Source organism: Amblyraja radiata, chromosome 1 (genome assembly GCF_010909765.2).
Source record: "Amblyraja radiata isolate CabotCenter1 chromosome 1, sAmbRad1.1.pri, whole genome shotgun sequence".
NCBI classification, from domain to species: Eukaryota; Metazoa; Chordata; class Chondrichthyes; order Rajiformes; family Rajidae; genus Amblyraja; species Amblyraja radiata.
This window is the reverse complement of record NC_045956.1, coordinates 128,748,282-128,768,239: the sequence shown is the minus strand read 5'-3', so window position 1 is coordinate 128,768,239 and position 19,958 is coordinate 128,748,282. Positions and strand designations below refer to the sequence as shown.

General features: G+C 43.3%; 1 protein-coding gene across 1 annotated transcript in view; it reads left to right on the top strand.

The window, feature by feature from the left end:
• The first annotated feature begins 6,102 nt into the window (after positions 1-6,102).
• Positions 6,103-19,958, top strand: part of itga2 (integrin subunit alpha 2) — a 132,247-nt gene continuing 118,391 nt past the window's right edge. Inside the window, exon 1 of the mRNA XM_033030853.1 lies at positions 6,103-6,522. Coding sequence (XP_032886744.1) covers positions 6,465-6,522 — 58 coding nt within the window. The 5' untranslated portion in view covers positions 6,103-6,464. The remainder of the gene's footprint in view (positions 6,523-19,958) is intronic.

Here is a 19,958-nt window from a genome sequence, read left to right as displayed (position 1 = left end):
TTACAATGGATTGAGAAACAGTTAACTAATGCCTGCCATACATTGGGCAGGAAATTGATGGAATCCATTTGGTGAAACTTGGTGCAGAAGAAGGGTTTCAGCCTGAAACGTTGCCTATCTCCTTCGCTCCATAGATGCTGCTGCACCCGCTGAGTTTCTCCAGCATTTTTGTGTACCTTCGATTTTCCCGCATCTGTAGTTCCTTCTTAATCACCAAGGGTAATGATTGTCCATCAGTATGTTGGTTTTAATTTTGATATTAATGGTGTATACCTTAATGACGAAATATTAGAAAGTGAAAATAGAGAGAAAGCTAAACATGGAACTATACACACAGAAATGCAAGCAAATGTTACAGCAGGTTAGTAATAGAATGATGATAAATTCCACCCTGTATCTCTAACCTAAACTAAATTGAACTAAAAATGTATTTTAAATGTTGTAATTTTACCTGACTCAATCACTTAATCTGGCAGCTCCTTCCACGTACCTTCAGCCCACTATGTGAAACGTTTCTCCTTTGGGTCTCTTTTAAATATTTTCCCTCTCACAAAGCTACGCTCTCTAGTTGTAAATCCTTACAATAACAGTCATATCATTGATGTAAGGCTCACTGGTGTGCAGTTCCCTGGCTTGCTGCCATTCTTAAATAATGACACAATAATAGTCATCCTCCAGTCTACTGGTGCAGCACCAGTGGCTCATGGAGATTCATAAATTGCCACCATGGAGCTAATAATATCCTCACTTGCTTTCTGCAATGTCCTGGGATATATCTGGTCAGGGCCTGGGGATTTATCTACCTTTATGCACTTCACCACCACCAATGCAACTACCTTTTAATGTCAAACTGCTTCCCATCCCCACACCCAGGGACCTGAACAATCTTCCCGGGTGAATTTGCAATTAACTTGCATTTATTCCAATATAGTGTACTGCATTCAGTGTTCACAATTAGGTCTCTTCTACGTTTGGACAAAACCAAATATAGATTGGGCGACGGCTTTGCCACTTTCATGCTTCATCCCATTTCCACTCTGGCCTATCGTCTGTCGTCTCCTTCGCTGTTTCAACACAGAGTTGAGGAACAACAAATTATCTTCTGACTCACCACATTGCAGCCATCAGGACTCAATATCAAAATCTCAATGTGCCCTTTCTTTAAACCTGTATACGAACTGGTCATTTTGGCTGTCGTCCATCTGTGACTTTTGGCTCAGCATTTCTTCCTCTGTTCCAGTAGCCAAGCTTACTCTGTGCATCCCACAGGCTGACTATTAGCAACACAGATGAAGATCTATAATCTGCCTCGGACTGTTACATTTACTCAATTGGTCTCGTATTGGAGATACTTCATGTCTTCTACCGATCCCTCCACCACCTTAGCCTCGCTGCAATTACAAAAACATCATTTGCTTCTTTCCCAGTCTGAAAAAAGATCTCAAACATGAAACATTCATTTTATATATATTTCCACAGATGTTACCTGATCTGCTGATTTTTTCTCTCGCATTTTCTCTTCCTATTTAATAGTTCAATGGATCTTTATTATCACATGTACCAAGGTACAGTGACATCCTTCTTTTTTTACATACAGATTAGTAAGATTAATGTCATACATAAGTATAATCCCCAATTAAGTACAGAATGCATAGAAACAGCCCACGGAATCCATACGCAAGAGTCACCAGGTTTTGGCGCCATTTTCAAAGTCCCATCTGCAGCTGGCCATAAAGGCCCGTTGCAGCGGTTGCCATGATCTAGAGCCTCAAGTGAACAGTCATCCCTCACCTCACCTGCCACCTTTAACATTGTTGCCCTGGGGCACCTCCTGCAGACCACCTTGAGGGCACAGAAGGAAAGATCCCTGGTTCCTATCGGCCCTTTGTCCAGCGTCTGCAAGCTTGCAACCATTCAGTTCAGTTTATTATATTGTCACATGTACCGAGGTACAGTGAAAAGCTTTTGTTGCATGCTAACCAGTCAGTGGAAAGATAACACGTGATGCATTGGGGAGAAGGCATGAGAATGGATAGAAGGGAGATATAGATCAGCCATGATTGAATGGCGGAGTAGTCTTGATGAGCCAAATGGCCTAACCACTTATAGCCCGTTCCTATCACTTATTGTCATATGAATAAGATAAAATTTAACCTGAGACAAAGGAAAACATAAGGTCAAACCTGGTCAAAATGTGTGTTAATGGAAAAGGCGAAGTTGGAGAATTTGCACTGGAAATACCAAATTCGGGCGGCAACCAGACAATTCTGCTCTGACTTGCCAATATTGGGAATACTTAGAAATGCATTTTGGTTATGAGGAAGGACAGCAGACTATTGCAGAGGTATAGGGAAGCAAGACCAGGAACAGAAATACTATGAATCAGAGAACTGTGAGGCTGAAAGTACTGTTCATGAGTTTTTTGTGGCGCTTTCATAGATAATACACAGCATCTCAGTACCATATCCAAGAAGGCAATTTCTTTCAAAAGAAATAACTTTAAAGAGATTATGAAATTAAGATTCAATAATCCTTGAGTACGGAGTCACAAGTTCATGATGCATGATTGATTCATGTATGTAGCTTTCAATGAATGCCATCTGCTAATTAATAAGATAATAGCTGCCACCCACTGCTGCTAAGCTTTTGCTTGCTCTGAATGAGTTGTACAATATTGTAATAAGTTGATATCATTTACGGTCAGCCTGCTTTATTTAAGGTACACCTCACCTCTTAAAGAAGAAATATGTTATGGATTCAGCGCTTGGTTGATTTAATTGGGTAATTCTAACGGAAGAACAGTGGCGCGGCTGTTGAGTTGCTGCTTTACAGCGCCAGAGACCTGGGTTCAATCCTGACTATGGGTGCTGTCCGTACGGAGTTTGTTTTTCTCCCTGTGACCGTATAGGGTTTTCTCCAGGTGTTCCCATTTCATCCCACCAGGTTTGTAGGTTAATTGGCTTTGATAAAACTGTCTCTAATGTGTAGTGTATGGGGTGATCGCTGGCCGGCGCAGACTCAGTGGGCTGAAGGGCCTGTTTCTTCATTGTTACTCTACGCCTCGGTACAGCAACAATAAACTAAACTCAAGCCGCTCTTTTTTCATCTGCCCAGCTTACTAATGAAAAAATATATATTTTCTAGGTGGAACACATATGCCATGAAGTCTGAACATCAGGGACGTAGAATTTCAACATCTGGCACGTAGAATTTAACAACAGAAAATAACCTTTAAAAAAATCAAACATTCATGCAATCAAAGTGATAAGTAATAGAAGTTGGCCAGTTGGACTTAAAGTAGTTTGTGATTCCTTCAGAAGGGATGATGCTGCTGGCCTTGTCGAAGTAATGCAGGTATATGTGTGATGAATGGAATGATTTTCTGCAAATTTGTTTACTATTTATGGTGAGATACCACGAAAGTCTTAGTTCAGGGAAGAGAGTGCTAGACTTCAGGGTGAAATTGCATTTACACCTGCACTAATTATGCCAGGAATGGTACCTTCAGTGGCTGTGGCTCTAGTCTTCCAGCGATGGCAAGAAAAAACTGCTAAAGGAAAAGCAGAGAAGCACAACAAAGTCATTCAACTCAAGTCCATGCCAGCTCCTTATGCTGCAATCCAGTCAGCCTCATTCCATAACCACCACTTCCTTGCTTATAGTTGTGCAAAATATTTCCACCCCCTTTTATCAATATATCCACCCCCATTTTTAAAAGCCTTGGTGGATTCAGCTCTGTTTCCAACAGCTTTTGAGGCAGCGGTTCCCAGATCATATCCTCTGAGCATATTGCCAGGAGAGGAAAGATGGGTGAAAAGGAATAAATGGAGAAGGAGCTACTGTTTATTTTTTTGGGAGCAATAAAACTTCACAGGAGCTTATTTCTGAAGATTCCACTTCAGTAAACAGGTCCTCACAGGTTTCTGACATACCTACAACTGTGAAGCCAGAACTACATTGGTGTTGCCATCAGAGCAACATTATGCTGAATGTTTTGCCTCTGGCTCTTTGCTGGCTGGTTGGAGACATAACTAACATGTTGAAATTTGCTTTGTTTGCTAGTTCCTGAAGGTTTCGAGGCTCTGCTCAAGCAGAATCAAGAACTTATCCTGCTTCTTGCAGAGAGAGCAGGAGTACCCTAAGTTGATCGTGAAAACAGACTTTAGATTTTAGACTCTAGAGATACAGCACAGAAACAGGCCTGTCGGTCCTTTGGGTCCGTGCCTGCCTGCAATCCCCGCAATCTAACACTATCCTACAAACTTGAGACAATTTACAATTTTAACTAAGCCAATTATAACCAACGTCTTTGGAATGTGGGCGGAACTGGAGCCACTGGAGAAAACCCATGCAGGTCAGAGGAAGAACGTGCAAACTCCATACAGACAGCTCCTGTTGTCAGGATCAAACCTGAGTCTCTGGTGCTGGAAGGCAGCAACTCTACCGCTGTGTCACTAAGTCCAAGAAAGCAGCACACTAGAAAGCTGGTGTTGCTCCCGTAATTTTCTTGAAGTTTTTGTATGATCAAGTCCATGTCCACTGTGTTCTATTTACTTGTATTTGGTCTGTAGCCTTCTGTAGCCTTTTGTGTCTCAGCACCTTAAGTGCTTCTCTGATGCTTTGTGAATGTACTGAGAGTATCAGCTTGTGCCGCTATTCGCACACTGCATTTCAGACTCCAACTACCCTGCATGTTTTTCAGCACAACACCTCCAACAAGCTTCCAGTGGGAATGGAACTAAACTTCAGAAATAATAGAAAATTCTCCCACCTAACTAGAACCAAGGTCGCGTGATTCTCAATGGGGAAGCTGCAGTACACGTGCTCAGAGGCCAAGCTACAAGGCATAAACGAATGCTCATTTAATAGAGCATTTACGAGAGGATGTGCCTCACATGCAACATCTGAAGACCATCCCACCTGCCCACAACAACAAATTTTGTGAGCCAACTCCCAGTGAAGCCAGAAATCAAATGGTGTAATTAACTGTCACCTTCAAGTGCACCAGCGCAACCTTTGGTCAATTGAGGGGAAAGCTTTTTGAAGATCAAAGCTTCAGATCCCACACAAAACCCATGATCTTCTTGGTGATCACTGTTCTCCGGTATACTTGGATTATCTACAAAAGGCAATGTCATGCCCTAAACAAAGTTCACCATCTGAATCTCAGCTGAATCCTCCAAATCTACTTGAAGGAAAGGTGAATGTTGACCTCCTCTTCCATACCAATTTCCTCAGCATTTAGTACCTGATTAGTTCAGTCAACTATGTTGACCTGGCTACACCATTTGCATGTCTGACACCAGATTTTCAAAACTAACCATTTTGGGAAGAGTGATGGGAAGAGTAAACCAGGTGGACAGAGGAAAGGATTCAAGGTTATGTTGAAAATGTCCTTGAAGAATAGTAACATACACATTGACATCTCATAGCCTCTGCTTAGACTGGGGAGCGTGAGTTATAAAAATAAACTGGATAAGTTAGGAATCTGCAGTGAATGAAGTGGAGGAGTGGTGGCCTTATCAATGGTTATAAAAATATGAGCAATGTAGATAATGTGGATGATCACTGTCTTTTCCCAGGATATGGGAGTGTAAGACTAGAAGGCAAAGGTTTGTGGTGAGAGGAGAAAGGTTTTAAGGAAGTGTGATGGGACAAGTATTCCATTCCTTGGATGGTGAGTATGTGGAATAAGCTACCAGAGGAAATGGTAGACACATGGACAGTTACAAGCTCCAGGAGATACTTAGACAGTCCAAATCTCTTTTAACATTACCTGTATGGATGGGAAAGGATTAAAGGGATTCAGACCATATAGAGGCAAATGGTGATCAGCGCATGTAGTCCGTATGAACGAGTTGGGCCAAAGGGCAGTTTGCATGCTCTATTACCCAATGACTCTAACACAGCTCAACGTAAAGAAAGAGAATTCCACTGATATTGGGAGCCTCAAGGTCAACAGAAACACACAAAGCCCCCGCATAATCAGTGGAAGGAATGCACAACCTCCCAAGCTGCCCGCATTCCTTACACTGTCAGCCGTCTCCTGAACAACAGGTCCCGCACTTGCTTCATTAGCCCCCTGAGAACACACAACAGCAGGTCTGAAGCAAGTTATCCTCCGTCATTCGGAAAGGACTAACGGGGTGTCGTTGTTGCAGAAGGAGGAGTTACAGTCTGGTCAGAGGGTTATAATTTCAAGTGGGCGGACTTTTACAAACAACAGCCTGCAGTTTCGTCATTCATTGGATAGAAACATTTGTGCGGTGTCTCAAACTTTTTTTGGAAGGTGTGGTTCTGACTCAGAAAGTAGTTTCATGGCAGAATAATAAACATACATTCAAGACAGTAGCTGATTAAGGTGAACAGGCAGAGAGTGAGAATAGCTGCAAGCAGCAATCAGAAAGAGCTCAAGTGACCATAAGGATCTTCAGTGCTGGAGACATAGAACGTGGGTGAGCTCAATGCCAGCAATGGGTCTCACTACACGAGGGATGCTTTCTTTCTTACTCCTTGTCCAAGGTAAGGAATGTTATAACCCTAACAATGTACCTCAATTGTGTTAAAAGCTTTGAGCAATGAAAGTAACTGAGGAAAAATAACTATTTAAAATATAATAAGACAGGTAAAATCTGTTAAGCTTTATCTCCAGTTTAGATTTCTGCAAGTTACATGTGGAGTTTTTTTTGCGTGTCTTTCTACATAAATTGCTCCTCGTTTTTCAATTGTTTGTTGAGAAGATGGTGCCTGTGTGCATGTGTAATGTTGCTGCATGAGTCGCGTTCATTGTCTGCGCTCCAGCACCACTGATCAAAGCGACTGACCTTTTATTTCAAAAGAAAACCTCTCTTGCTTGTGTTTTTAATTGTGTTCAATTTAAAGTTTGGTCGCTGCAGACCAATAACTTGTAAATATCCCGAAAATAAAAGTTCTACCAACGAATGTTGCGTTTTTAGTTGAAATAATGGCAAGTGTTTCAGTCCACATTTAACCTTTCTTGTACATTCCACTGGCGCAACTTGGTAACACGGAGCTCTCAGATGGATACATGGTTTATTTTGACTCCATTGATTTATTTCAAGGTCCACACATGATAAGCTCAGTGCATGGATATAAATATTAGTTTGCGCTCCCCCTTTTGCAATTGTTGCAAAGAGAGGAAACAAATTACACACTGTTTCAAAATCTCTAAACTATGTGTGCACATTGTATACAGTCGTGTAGTGTAATCTAATCTTTCGCATTTACCAATGAACATTCCTTTTACATTTGTTAAGTGAACCTGAAGTAACAGGAGGCACCCAGGACATGACATAGCCAGCCGTTGGCTGATAGCCTAGAGTCATGTTTGTTCGTGTTTCACTCAGGCGTGTTACTAGAAGTTTCAGAGATTTGTGTACCTTCAGGCTACATAATGTTTGCGATACTTGTTATGAAGGTGAATGTTCGGGAACGCGGTATTTGTGTTACACGGAACCACAGTCTGCTTTAGTTGAACTAATGATTCAGAGAACATGAGTTCAAGTCCCACGTCGTAGTTCGAGAATTTGAATTCAGTTTCTAAAAAGGAAGTATGGTAGTTCCAGTAAATGCCACCTTATCTCTAGACCCTCTGATGAAAATCCTACTCCTAATGAGAGGAAACTCCGCATCAGCACAATTATCTTTATTGTCTTCGGAAGAAGTCACTGCCCCCCTGTTTAATAACACTGATACAGTGCCCTCCAGCTACACAGAAGGGCAAATAGTCATGAAAAGCGACCACTTTGTGAAGTTATTTACAAACAGCCGACAAATATATCCTACCGGAAATGCCCATATATAAACAACGTCCGCATTCCATGAATGAATGGAGTAATTGGTGGGGTGGGATGTTGTTCGCGATATGAATCTACTGCTTTACCGACATCACTCCCAGGGAATGTCCAACGTTGGCGAGTGGATCTGTGAGCGCTCATCTGCTGGGACGCCATAAGCTGGTGGTCTTGGATGAACACCTTCCCGGAGTCCGGAGATAAAGGAGTGGCAGGTGTCTGTCACTAGTCTCCACGAAGGCGATGTTTCCACTAGTGGGAGAGTCTAGGACCAGAGACAATAGCCTCATAATAAAAGGACTACCTTTCCAAAGGAGATGAGGCTGAATTCCTTTCGGCAGAAGGTGGTGATCCTAAAGAATGCATTGCCACAGACGGATGTGGAGGTCAAGTCGATGGATGATTTTAGGGCGGAGATGAACAGATTCTCGATTGCTAGGGATGTATGGGGTTATGGGGAGAAGGCAGGAGAATGGGGTTGAGAGGGAAAGATAGATCGGCCATGATTACATGGCGGAGTTGACGATGGTCTAATTCTGCTCCTAGACCTGATGAATTCCTCCCCAGCACTGGACTCCATGTGAAGGAACATTGGGGGAACAGACCCAACGGGTCTGCACTTGGGCTAGTAACTATTAAAACTCTGTGTGTGTGTGTGTGTGTGTGTCATTTTGCCTTTGATTCACATCTGCTCGAAAACCCGATGCCGAAACGGTGAAATTGTTACATATTCCGGTAGAGATTTATGTTATGATTTCAAAAATCCATTCCGCTGTAAATTTGGTTAATTATTTCCCATGTTATTTACTAACATTGTTTACCAATCTGACTTTTATTTTAATCTAACCGCTGGCCAGCTGATGATGTCACAATGCCTTTGCTCGTGGCCCAGCCCCCCCGCTCTGGATTAAAACAGCTGCTGTCAATGCATTGTTTTCCACGAATTACGTCTCTCTGTCCCTCTCTGTGTTGGGGATGGGGTAAAAGGAGTGAATTAATAATATTAATATAATATCAATGGGAGTGGTTTGTGTGTGTGTGTATGGGGTGGGGGGGGGGGGTGGTTAGTGTGTGTGTGTGTGAGGGGTTGGTTAGTGTGTGTGTGAGATGCCGCAGCCGCACAACCATGCGTTGAGGGGTCAGGACCCAACGGGTCCCCCTTGATCTAGTACTATTTAAAAATCAGATTTTCTACAACTATCCAATCATAGAAACATAGAAAATTAGGTGCAGGAGTAGGCCATTTCGCCCGCTCGAGCCAGCGCCATCATTCCATATGATCATGACTGATCATCTAAAATCAGTACCCCGTTCCTGCTTTTTTCCCATATTGATTCCTTTAGCCCTAACAGCAAAATCTAACTCTCTTGAAATCGTCCAGTGAATTGGCCTCCACTGCCTTCTGTGGCAGAGAATTCCACAGATTCACAACTCTCTGGTTTTACTCATCTCAGTCCTAATTGGCCTAGCCCTTATTCTTAAACTGTGACCCCTGGTTCTGGACTTCCCCCAACATCCAGAACATTTTTCCTGCATCTAGCTTGTCCAATCCTTTAAGAATTTGATTTGTTTCTATAAGATCCCTTCTCATCTTCTAAATTCCAGGGAATACATGCCAGTCAACCCATTCTTTCATCATTTGTCAGTCCCGCCATCCCAGGCATTAACCTGGTGAACCTACGCTGCACTCCCTCAATAGCAGTAATGTCCTTCCTCAAATTAGGAGACCAACATTTCGCACAATACTCCAAGTGTGGTCTCACCAAGGCCCTGTACAACTGCAGTGTGACATCCTTGCTGCTAAACTCAAATCCTCTCGCAATGAAGGCAAACATTCCTCCAACAGTCTTTTTTTAAAGTAACTCAGTGGGTCAGGCAGCATCTCCCGGGAACATGGATAGGTGACGTTTTGGGCCAGGATCCTTTTTCAGACTGACTGTTCGGAGGGAAGAGGAGCAGGGGATGTGCTGAGATGTAGACAGAGAGATCAAGAAAGGGAGGGGAGGTGTCCCTATATTTTTCTTCAGAAGCCACCAGCTGCTTTAGAGATGCAGGGTTTTGGGTACTTTGGAAACGGCAGGCTTCTGTGAAAAAGGTCAAGCTTTGCTGAAGTGACAAAGGGACATCAGGTGCAAGAGGTTCATGTTATTAAATGTTGCCATCAAGTTTAGATTTGTAAAGATGCTCCCAACTGTTTCAGTTCCAAGGAAACTTGGAGTGCCGCTAAGTCTGAGTTTATGTTGAACAGACACTAAACCCAGGTCTGTGATAGGGTATAGGATTTTGTATTTATATGTGTTAAGTGCTTTTTTGTATACACTGTTTGTCAGTAAGCAAAGTAAGTGTCTCTTAATGTGATCTTTTATCTGTAAGAAGTGATTGGCATGTAGGGATGGCCCTCCAATTGGATTTTCGCACCTTTAGTGTCTCCGCCTCCGTTTAGGGGTATAAATGTGTAGGTAATTCGTTTGGGCATGCCGATGTCTCTTTCTTCTGTTCTGTTTACGCGAGGCTGTTGAGGGCTCAAGTGAGTAGATCTGAGTCCGGCCCCGTGGTACCATTTACAAATAAAGAAGAGTTTGGACTCAAGCGTTCATTTCAGTGATTGATTGAACCAGACTAAGGGGATCGTATTAGATCCGTAATCAACAGCTGCAGCTGATGCCTCTGAAGATCTGGCTGGATGGACTTGATCCACACAAGATCCATCCATTCATCTGCAATTTTCAATTAGGACCTTACAACTGGTGTTCACATCCTAATTCATATATGCAAATGGTAACCGTGGATGTTAAAAAGGAGCTGAATGTTTTTGGAATCTGCTCGGACATATTGAGCATGGCAGATCATTGCCTCCAATTTTTAGCTTCAGAGACTTCTCCTTCCTGATAAATGGGCAAGTTTAAATTCTCTCCTAGACATGTTTGTGGTGAAGCATGTCTTTCATCGTCATTAGCTTTCACAGCTACGTTGCTGTTAAGATGCTGTTCCTTTTTTAAAGTTCTGCATATGCTCTACATTTATAGTTTCCTGTGCATCTCCACACAAATTGTCAATTTCTGTCCAAAATGACAAATTCAAACAAAAATCTAGTGACAATGTATTGACACTGTCATAGAAAACGCTGCAAGAATTTTACATTTATGAAAGAGGAGCACAGGCAAAGTGAAATGAACGTGAGTTTATAGCCCTTAATGTTTTGTCCACCGATCAAGGAAACAATTAATGTTTTTGTGCTGACTTTCCAGGCACCCACGTATATACCGTCAGACATCCAAACTTGTGTAAATGTACATTGTCATTTATCAATGCTGCACCCCGTTCCATGTCTGCCAAGATAAAGTTTCCTTTGTCACTCCTCACCCGTCATCTTGAATAGGGATGATTGCAGACTGACTGTCTCACAGAAATAGTCTTAAGAGAGAGAGCAATGCTGGGGAGAGGAAATCAGACAAAAGACGTCTACTGTTCACTGTTTCCACTGCAGAGAAAAAAAGGCTTTGTCTCATCTGTAGACATTGGGTGTTTAATCAAGAATACTGTCAAGTACTATACTACAAATTATGTTTTTTTTTATTGCACATCAAGTATTTCTAGAATCCAAGTATTTTTTGCAGACTTTTGATTGTGATCTTTTCTTTTCTGTGGGGTAATTAATAAAATATAATTATTATATTTGTGGTCCCACCCAATGGTGACTTGCATGAATGAAACATATATGTGGGAGTATATTCTGCAGGTCTAGACTGGATTGCTCAATGAAGTGGATAATGATTGCATCGTGGTTTATATCTGTGAGAATCCATTCCTATTGCAACACTTCTACGATATCATATCCCCTCTGCTTAAGCACATAACATAGTTCACCTTGACGTTGCAGTGAAACTCACAATTCTCCTCAATGCTGGAGCATAAAGAATATTCACATAAAGATATGTAAACAGAGAGACTTGAATTTGAAACATCATTTTAAGATAATTTGGATCTAAGTAGACTGAAAAAAAGAATGTCTTTCACTCTGAAGACATCCCAAAAAACTTTCTGGCTAATTAGGTAATTTACAACTGTTGGTTCATGTTAAGTTCTTGGGTATAAACATTGAGAATAACTATTCCTTTGTCTTTTATTTGAACCATAAACATAGTTTCCAAACCAACTGGACCTTTCCACTCACAATCCATAATCAGTCACCATTGTGGGAGACTATTGCTTGTGCCCTAGTAGAGGCATTTGCATCTTATTTAGTCACAGAGATGTCGTGGAAGACTGGTGGGGGGCTAATATTGTACCGTTATTTAAGGAGGCTGCACACAAAAGTCAGAAAACTATAGGCCAGTGAGCCTGGCATCAGTGGTGGGTAAGTTAGACGAGGGAATTCTACGTGACAGAATCTACCAGAATTTGGAAAGGCAAGGGCTAATTAGATATTGTCAGCATGGCTTTGTGTATAGGAGATCATTCCCACCAATAAGAGTTGTTTGAAGTGGATTGGCAGGGACAGGCAGTGAACATTATCTATATTGACTTTATCAAGGCCATTGACAATGTCCCGCATTGTAGACTAGTCCGGATGGTTGAATCACATTATCCAGGGACAGCTAGCCACTGGATTGTAAATAGACTTGGTGGAATGGGTGAAATGTTGTTTTTCTGATTGGAGACCAGTCACCAGAGGGTTGGAGCAGTGATATGTTTGGGTCTATTGTGTGTCACTTGTATCAGCAATTTGGATAACAACGTCGTTAACGTAGTTTGCAAATTTGCTGATGAAAGCAAAGATTATTGGGATAGTGGACAATGGAGAGGACTATCCAGGTTTATGGAAGGATCTGGATCTACTAAGGAAGCGGGCCAAGGAATTGCAGATGGATTTTAATTTTGATAAATGCGAGGTGGCATATTTTGCTAAGTCATACCAGACCTGGATAAACACCATACATGTTAGGACCCAGGGAGAAGGTGGTAGAGACATGGAGGGAAACCGAGACACACAGTTCCCTGATAATTGCAACACAAGGTGGTGAAGAAGGTGCTTGGCATGCTCACCTTCATCAGGAAGGCTATTGAGTATAGGACAGCACAGTGGCGCAGTGGTAGAGTTGCTGCCTTACAGTGCTTGCTGCACCGGAGACCCGGGTGCGATCCTGATTACGGGTGCTGTCTGTATGGAGTTTGTATGTTCACCCCGTGACTGCGTGGGTTTTCTCCGAGATCTTCGGTTTCCTCCCACACTCCAAAGACGTACAGGTATGTAACTAAATTGGCTTGGTATAAGTGTAAATTGGATTGTGTTAATGTGTGGGGATCACTGGTCGGTGCATACTCGGTGGGCTGAAGGAACCGTTTCCGCACTGTGTCTCTAACTGAAGCTAAATAGGAGTTGGGATATCATGCTACAGCTGAACAAGACGTTGGTGTGGTCACAGTTGGAGTATTGTGTACATTTCTGGTTGTCCTGCTATAAGAAGGATATCATTAAGCTGGAACGTGTGCAGAAAAGATTCACCCGGATGTTCCAAGAACTCAAGGGCTTGAATTATAAGAAGAGGCTGCATTGACTGGGCATTTTCTTTTCACCTGTGTGTAGGGGTGATTATATAGAGGAATCCAAAATCAGGAGAGGCATAAATAAGGTGAATGGTCACAGTCATTTTCCCAAGGTGGAGGAATCCAGAAATAGAGGCATTGTTTAAAGGAGACGTGCAGGGCAAATTTTTTATACAGAGTATGGTGAGTGTCTAGAACCAGCTGCCAGGGTTTGTGGTTGAGGCAGATATGATAGTGACATTTAAGAAGCTTTTGAATTGGCAGCGAATGGATGGGTATGGATTATGCGCAGGTAGATAAGAGATGATCTTGGCATCATAGTCAACGTAAACATTGTGGGTCGAAGGATCTGTTCTTGTGCTGTACTGTTCTGTGCTTTATGTTCTATGTTGAGGAGGTCATCAGTTCAGGGTGAGGACAAAATATTTAAATGAGACCTGAGGGCAATTTCATCACAGAGAGTGTGGATATATAGAATGAAATGCCAGTGGATGCTACTATCAAGGCAGATAAAATGATGACATTTCAAAGACATTTAGACTAGTTAATGGATATGAATGGTTGAGAGGGATATGGACCAAATGCAGGCAAATGGGACTAGCTTACCTATAAAACCTTATCGGCATGGATAGGTTGGGCTGAAGGGCCTGTTTCTCTGCAATATGACTTGGCATTTTATCTTAACCTGAATTGAATTCCCAAACCCATATATATTCATTACGCAATAACCCTATTCTGCCCCATTTCCTTCCACTCTATAGTTTTGCCACATCTCTGTGCATCTCCAATATTGATCTGCTTCTCCTCCACGATTTTAATCACGTCGCTATGGATGGTCATTTCTTAAGTCGCCAAGACCCTGTCAATGGAATCCCCTCTCTAAATGACTCTACTTCTATACATCCCAATTCTCTTTCATGGAAGTTTGTACTGAATTAAACATAGAAACATAGAAATTAGGTGCAGGAGTAGGCCATTCGGCCCTTCGAGCCTGCACCGCCATTCAATATGATCATGGCTGATCATCCAACTCAGTATCCCGTACCTGCCTTCTCTCCATACCCTCTGATCCCCTTAGCCACAAGGGCCACATCCAACTCCCTCTTAAATATAGCCAATGAACTGGCCTCGACTACCCTCTGTGGCAGGGAGTTCCAGAGATTCACCACTCTCTGTGTGAAAAAAGTTCTTCTCATCTCGGTTTTAAAGGATTTCCTCCTTATCCTTAAGCTGTGACCCCTTGTCCTGGACTTCCCCAACATCGGGAGCAATCTTCCTGCATCTAGCCTGTCCAACCCCTTAAGAATTTTGTAAGTTTCTATAAGATCCTCTCTCAATCTCCTAAATTCTAGAGTATAAACCAAGTCTATCCAGTCTTTCTTCATAAGACAGTCCTGACATCCCAGGAATCAGTCTGGTGAACCTTCTCTGCACTCCCTCTATGGCAATAATGTCCTTCCTCAGATTTGGAGACCAAAACTGTACGCAATACTCCAAGTGTGGTCTCACCAAGACCCTGTACAACTGCAGTAGAACCTCCCTGCTCCTATACTCAAATCCTTTTGCTATGAAAGCTAACATACCATTCGCTTTCTTCACTGCCTGCTGCACCTGCATGCCCACTTTCAATGACTGGTGTACCATGACACCCAGGTCTCGCTGCATCTCCCCTTTTCCTAGTCGGCCACCATTTAGATAATAGTCTGCTTTTCTGTTTTTGCCACCAAAATGGATAACCTCACATTTATCCACATTATACTGCATCTGCCAAACATTTGCCCACTCACCCAGCCTATCCAAGTCACCTTGCAGTCTCCTAGCATCCTCCTCACAGCTAACACTGCCCCCCCAGCTTAGTGTCATCCGCAAACTTGGAGATATTGCCTTCAATTCCCTCATCCAGATCATTAATATATATTGTAAATAGCTGGGGTCCCAGCACTGAGCCTTGCGGTACCTCACTAGTCACTGCCTGCCATTGTGAAAAGGACCCGTTTACTCCTACTCTTTGCTTCCTGTTTGCCAGCCAGTTCTCTATCCACATCAATACTGAACCCCCAATGCCGTGTGCTTTAAGTTTGTAAACTAATCTCTTATGTGGGACCTTGTCGAAAGCCTTCTGGAAGTCCAGATACACCACATCCACTGGTTCTCCCCTATCCACGCTACTAGTTACATCCTCGAAAAATTCTATAAGATTCGTCAGACATGATTTACCTTTTGTAAATCCATGCTGACTTTGTCCAATGATTTCACCACTTTCCAAATGTGCTGCTATCCCATCTTTAATAACTGACTCTAGCAGTTTCCCCACTACCGATGTTAGACTAACTGGTCTGTAATCCCCCGTTTTCTCTCTCCCTCCCTTCTTAAAAAGTGGGGTTACGTTTGCTACCCGCCAATCCTCAGGAACTACTCCAGAATCTAAAGAGTTTTGAAAGATTATTACTAATGCATCCACTATTTCTGGAGCTACTTCCTTAAGTACTCTGGGATGCAGCCTATCTGGCCCTGGGGATTTATCGGCCTTTAATCCATTCAATTTACCCAACACCAAAGTAGTTATTCAATTGGTCCGCCATATCCTTGTTCCCCATGATCAACTCACCTGTTTCTGACTGCAAGGGACCTACATTTGTTTTAACTAATCTTTTTCTTTTCACATATCTATAAAAACTTTTGCAGTCAGTTTTTATGTTCCCTGCCAGTTTTCTTTCATAATCTATTTTTCCTTTCCTAATTAAGCCCTTTGTCCTCCTCTGCTGGTCTCTGAATTTCTCCCAGTCCTCCGGTATGCTGCTTTTTCTGGCTAATTTGTACGCATCATCCTTCGCTTTGATACTATCCCTGATTTCCCTTGTTATCCACGGATGCACTACCTTCCCTGATTTATTCTTTTGCCAAACTGGGATGAACAATTTTTGTAGTTCATCCATGCAGTCTTTAAATGTCTTCCATTGCATATCCACCGTCAACCCTTTTAGAATTAATTGCCAGTCAATCTTGGCCAATTCACGTCTCATACCCTCAAAGTTACCTTTCTTTAAGTTGAGAACCATTGTTTCTGAATTAACAATGTCACTCTCCATCCTAATGAAGAACTCAACCATATTATGGTCACTCTTGCCCAACAAGACTGCTAACTAACCCTTCCTCATTACTCAATACCCAGTCTAAAATAGCCTGCTCTCTCGTTGGTTCCTCTACATGTTGATTTAGATAACTATCCCGCATACATTCCAAGAAATCCTCTTCCTCAGCACCCCTGCCAATTTGATTCACCCAATCTATATGTAGATTGAAGTCACCCATTATAACGGTTTTGCCTTTGTCACACGCATTTCAAATTTCCTGTTTGATACCATCTCCAACTTCACTACTACTGTTAGGTGGCCTGTACACAACACCCACCAGCGTTTTCTGCCCCTTAGTGTTTCATATTGCATAAATCGTATTGCATATTGCATAAATCGTAGTTGTGTAAGTAAACTAGAATATTAGGATGTCAATTGAATGTTGTAACATCCCAAGAGCACTAATATAATGGTGAAATAATCTGTTGCTTAATAATGCTGAACATGTTGGTTCAGGGATAAATGTTGGCCTACTCACTGGAGAACGTTCCCCCATAGCAGGGCTGCCAACTCTCACGCTTTGAGCGTGAGAATCACACATTTGAATAAACTCTCACGCCCTCACGCTGATCAGAAAATTCTCACGCTCTGTGGTGAGAAATTCTGTGATCAACGAAAAGTTCAAAACTCAGATAAACTGCATAGTCCGTGAGTGTTGGAGAGCCGGGGCTGAGGGAGGGATGGAAGCAGTGGGCGGATACAGATGCGGGGAGCCGGGGCTGGCGAGTGTTTGTGGGGCCTGCGAGTCGCTCGCTGCAGCTCCGGCCATGGAGCAGTGCAAGAGTCCCGGGCCGTCGGAGGCGTCGGAAGCGTTGTGCCGCTGCCGCGCGAGTCTCTGTGCCAAAGGGACAGACTCTCAAAGGGAGGTGGAGAGAGAGAGGGGGAAAGGATACAGGGGGGAGAGAGAGAGAGGGGAGTGAATGAAGAGAGGGAAGAGAGAGAGGGGGGAGAGAGGGGGAGAGTGAGGTGGGAGAGGGGGGAAAGCGAGAAAGGGAGGAGAGGGTAGGAGAGAATGGGAGAGAGAGGGGTGGTAAAAGAGAGAAGGGGAAGAGTGAGAGGGGGAAAGAGAGAAATGGGGGAAAGAGAGATGGGGGGGCAAAGAGAAAGAGGAGATAGAGACCGAGAAGAAAGAGAGGAGAGAGAGCAAGGGGGATAGTGAGATGGGAGGGAGAAATGAGGGAGAGAGAGGAGAGAGAGAGAGAGAGAGAGGGGGGAAAGAGAGAGAGAAGGGAGAGGGAGATGGGGAGAGAATGGAGAGAGAGGGGAGAGTGGAGAGGGAGAGAGGGGGAGATAGAGAGGGGGGAGAGAGGGGGGAAGCGAGGGGGAGAGAGGAGATAGAGAGAGAGAAGAGGGGGAGAGAGTTTGGGGGAAGAGTTAGGGAAAAGAGAGTGGAGAGAGAGTTAGGGGAAAGAGGGAGAGAAAGGAGAGGGGGAGAGTGAGGTGGGAGGGAGAGAGGGGGAAGAGAGAGGGGGAGAGAGGGGGGGATAGAGAGGCAGGGCTGCCAACTCCCATGCATTGAGCGTGAGAATCACGCATTTCGCCAAATTTTCACGCTGATCACAAATTTCTCTCGCTCTGTTGTGAGAAATTCTGTGATCAACGAAAATTTTAAAACTCATATTAACTGCATGGGTCGTGGGTGTTGGAAGCAGAAGCAGTGGCGGGGACAGATGCGGACGGGGAGCGGGGCTGGCGAGTGTTTGCCGGGCTGGCGAGTCGCTCACTGCAGCTCCGGCCATGGAGCAGCCTCAGTGCAAGAGTCGGAGGCGTTGGAAGCGTTGTGCCGCTGCCGTGAGAGTCTCTGTGCCAAATTCACCCAGGTAACCGGCATGGATCAGGCTGCGGCTCGGTGCATCCTGGAGGACAACCAGTGGCTGCTGGAAGTAAGTACCAAGCACTGGGTAGAAACGGTGGAAGATAGTGGACTTCAAATGGGCGTGGTTGGAGAAAGCATCCTGCTTGCCTGCTAGATTTTCACTTACTGTAACTACAGGAAAAATGTTCCTGATGTTGGGGGCGTTCAGAACCATGGGTCACAGTTTAAGAATAAAGGGGGGGCCAGTTAGGACTGAGATGAGGACAAACTTACTTCACACAGTTGTGAATCTGTGGAATTCTCTGCCACAGAAGGCAGTGCAGGCCAATTCACTGGAAGTTTTCAAGAGAGAGTTACATTTAGTTCATGGGGCTAATGACATCAAGGGATATGGGGTAAAAACAGGAAAGGTAATGATTTTAGATGAATAGCCATGATCATATTGAATGGCAGTGCTGGCTCGAAGGGCCGATGGCCTATTCCTGCACCTATTTTCTATGTTTCTATGCTTGAGTATATGGCAATAAAATTCGACCACTTGATTTTGAACCATTCATGTATGGTGGAGGTATAATGTAGTCATAGAGTGATACAGTGTGAAAACAGGCCCTTCGACGCAACTTGCCCACACTCGCCAACATGTCCCAGCTACGCTACCTGCTTTTGGTCCATACCTCCAAACCTGTCCTATCCATGTATCAGTCTAACTTTTTCTTAAATGTTGGGATGGTCCCTGCCTCAACGACCTCCTCTGGCAGCTTGTTCCATACACCCATCATCCTTTGTGGGGATAAAGTTACTCCTTAAAAAGTTACCTCTTAAAAATACTTCATACAAAAAACATTGAAATCATACTTCTACAATGCACTAAAACATGATTTTAATACATCAAATTTCAAAAAGTTCCTACCCTGGAAGGGGGGACACCCTTCTTCCACACCCTCTCCCCACTCGGTTGCTCCACTCCCTCACCGGGTACCCCCAAGGCCAGTGATCAGTGATTGCTCAGCCTCCCCCTTTCAAAAACGCTCCAATCCAATTTAAAGCATATATATTGCATTCAAGTGTGAGTTATAAAACCCACCTAAGTGGCAGATATGACACCAGATTAACATCTAATTCAAAAGGTAAGCACCTTCCACAATGGAAAACACCACAGCCCAGGTTACAATTTAAAGTCACTAGATGGCCAAAATTCACAGCTGGAATGTTGAAGAATGATAATCAACAAGGATTTGCAAATTTTATAATGTTAAGCCTGATATAAAATAGCTATTTGCATTTCAGAGCTTTACTGAAACTGCTGAGATATGCCTATAGGGCATGGAAAGCAGGAATATGAGCCACCCGAATAGTAGACACGCGTGTGTGTATTTAATGTGATTTTTCAAGAACAATCAACATTTAATTCTGGACACACCCTGCTAGTCTATTTAATTCCGGAACACACCCTGCGCCAGAAGTGATTATGATACATTTGCAATGGGAGATTAGGTATTATTTAAAATAATTAATAATAGGCGGCACAGTGGCACAGCAGTTAAGTTGCTGCCTTTTAGTGCCAGAGACCCGGGTTCGATCCTGACTACGGATGCTGTCTGCATGTACTCCCTGTGACTGCATATGTTTTCTCCGGGTGCTCCGGTT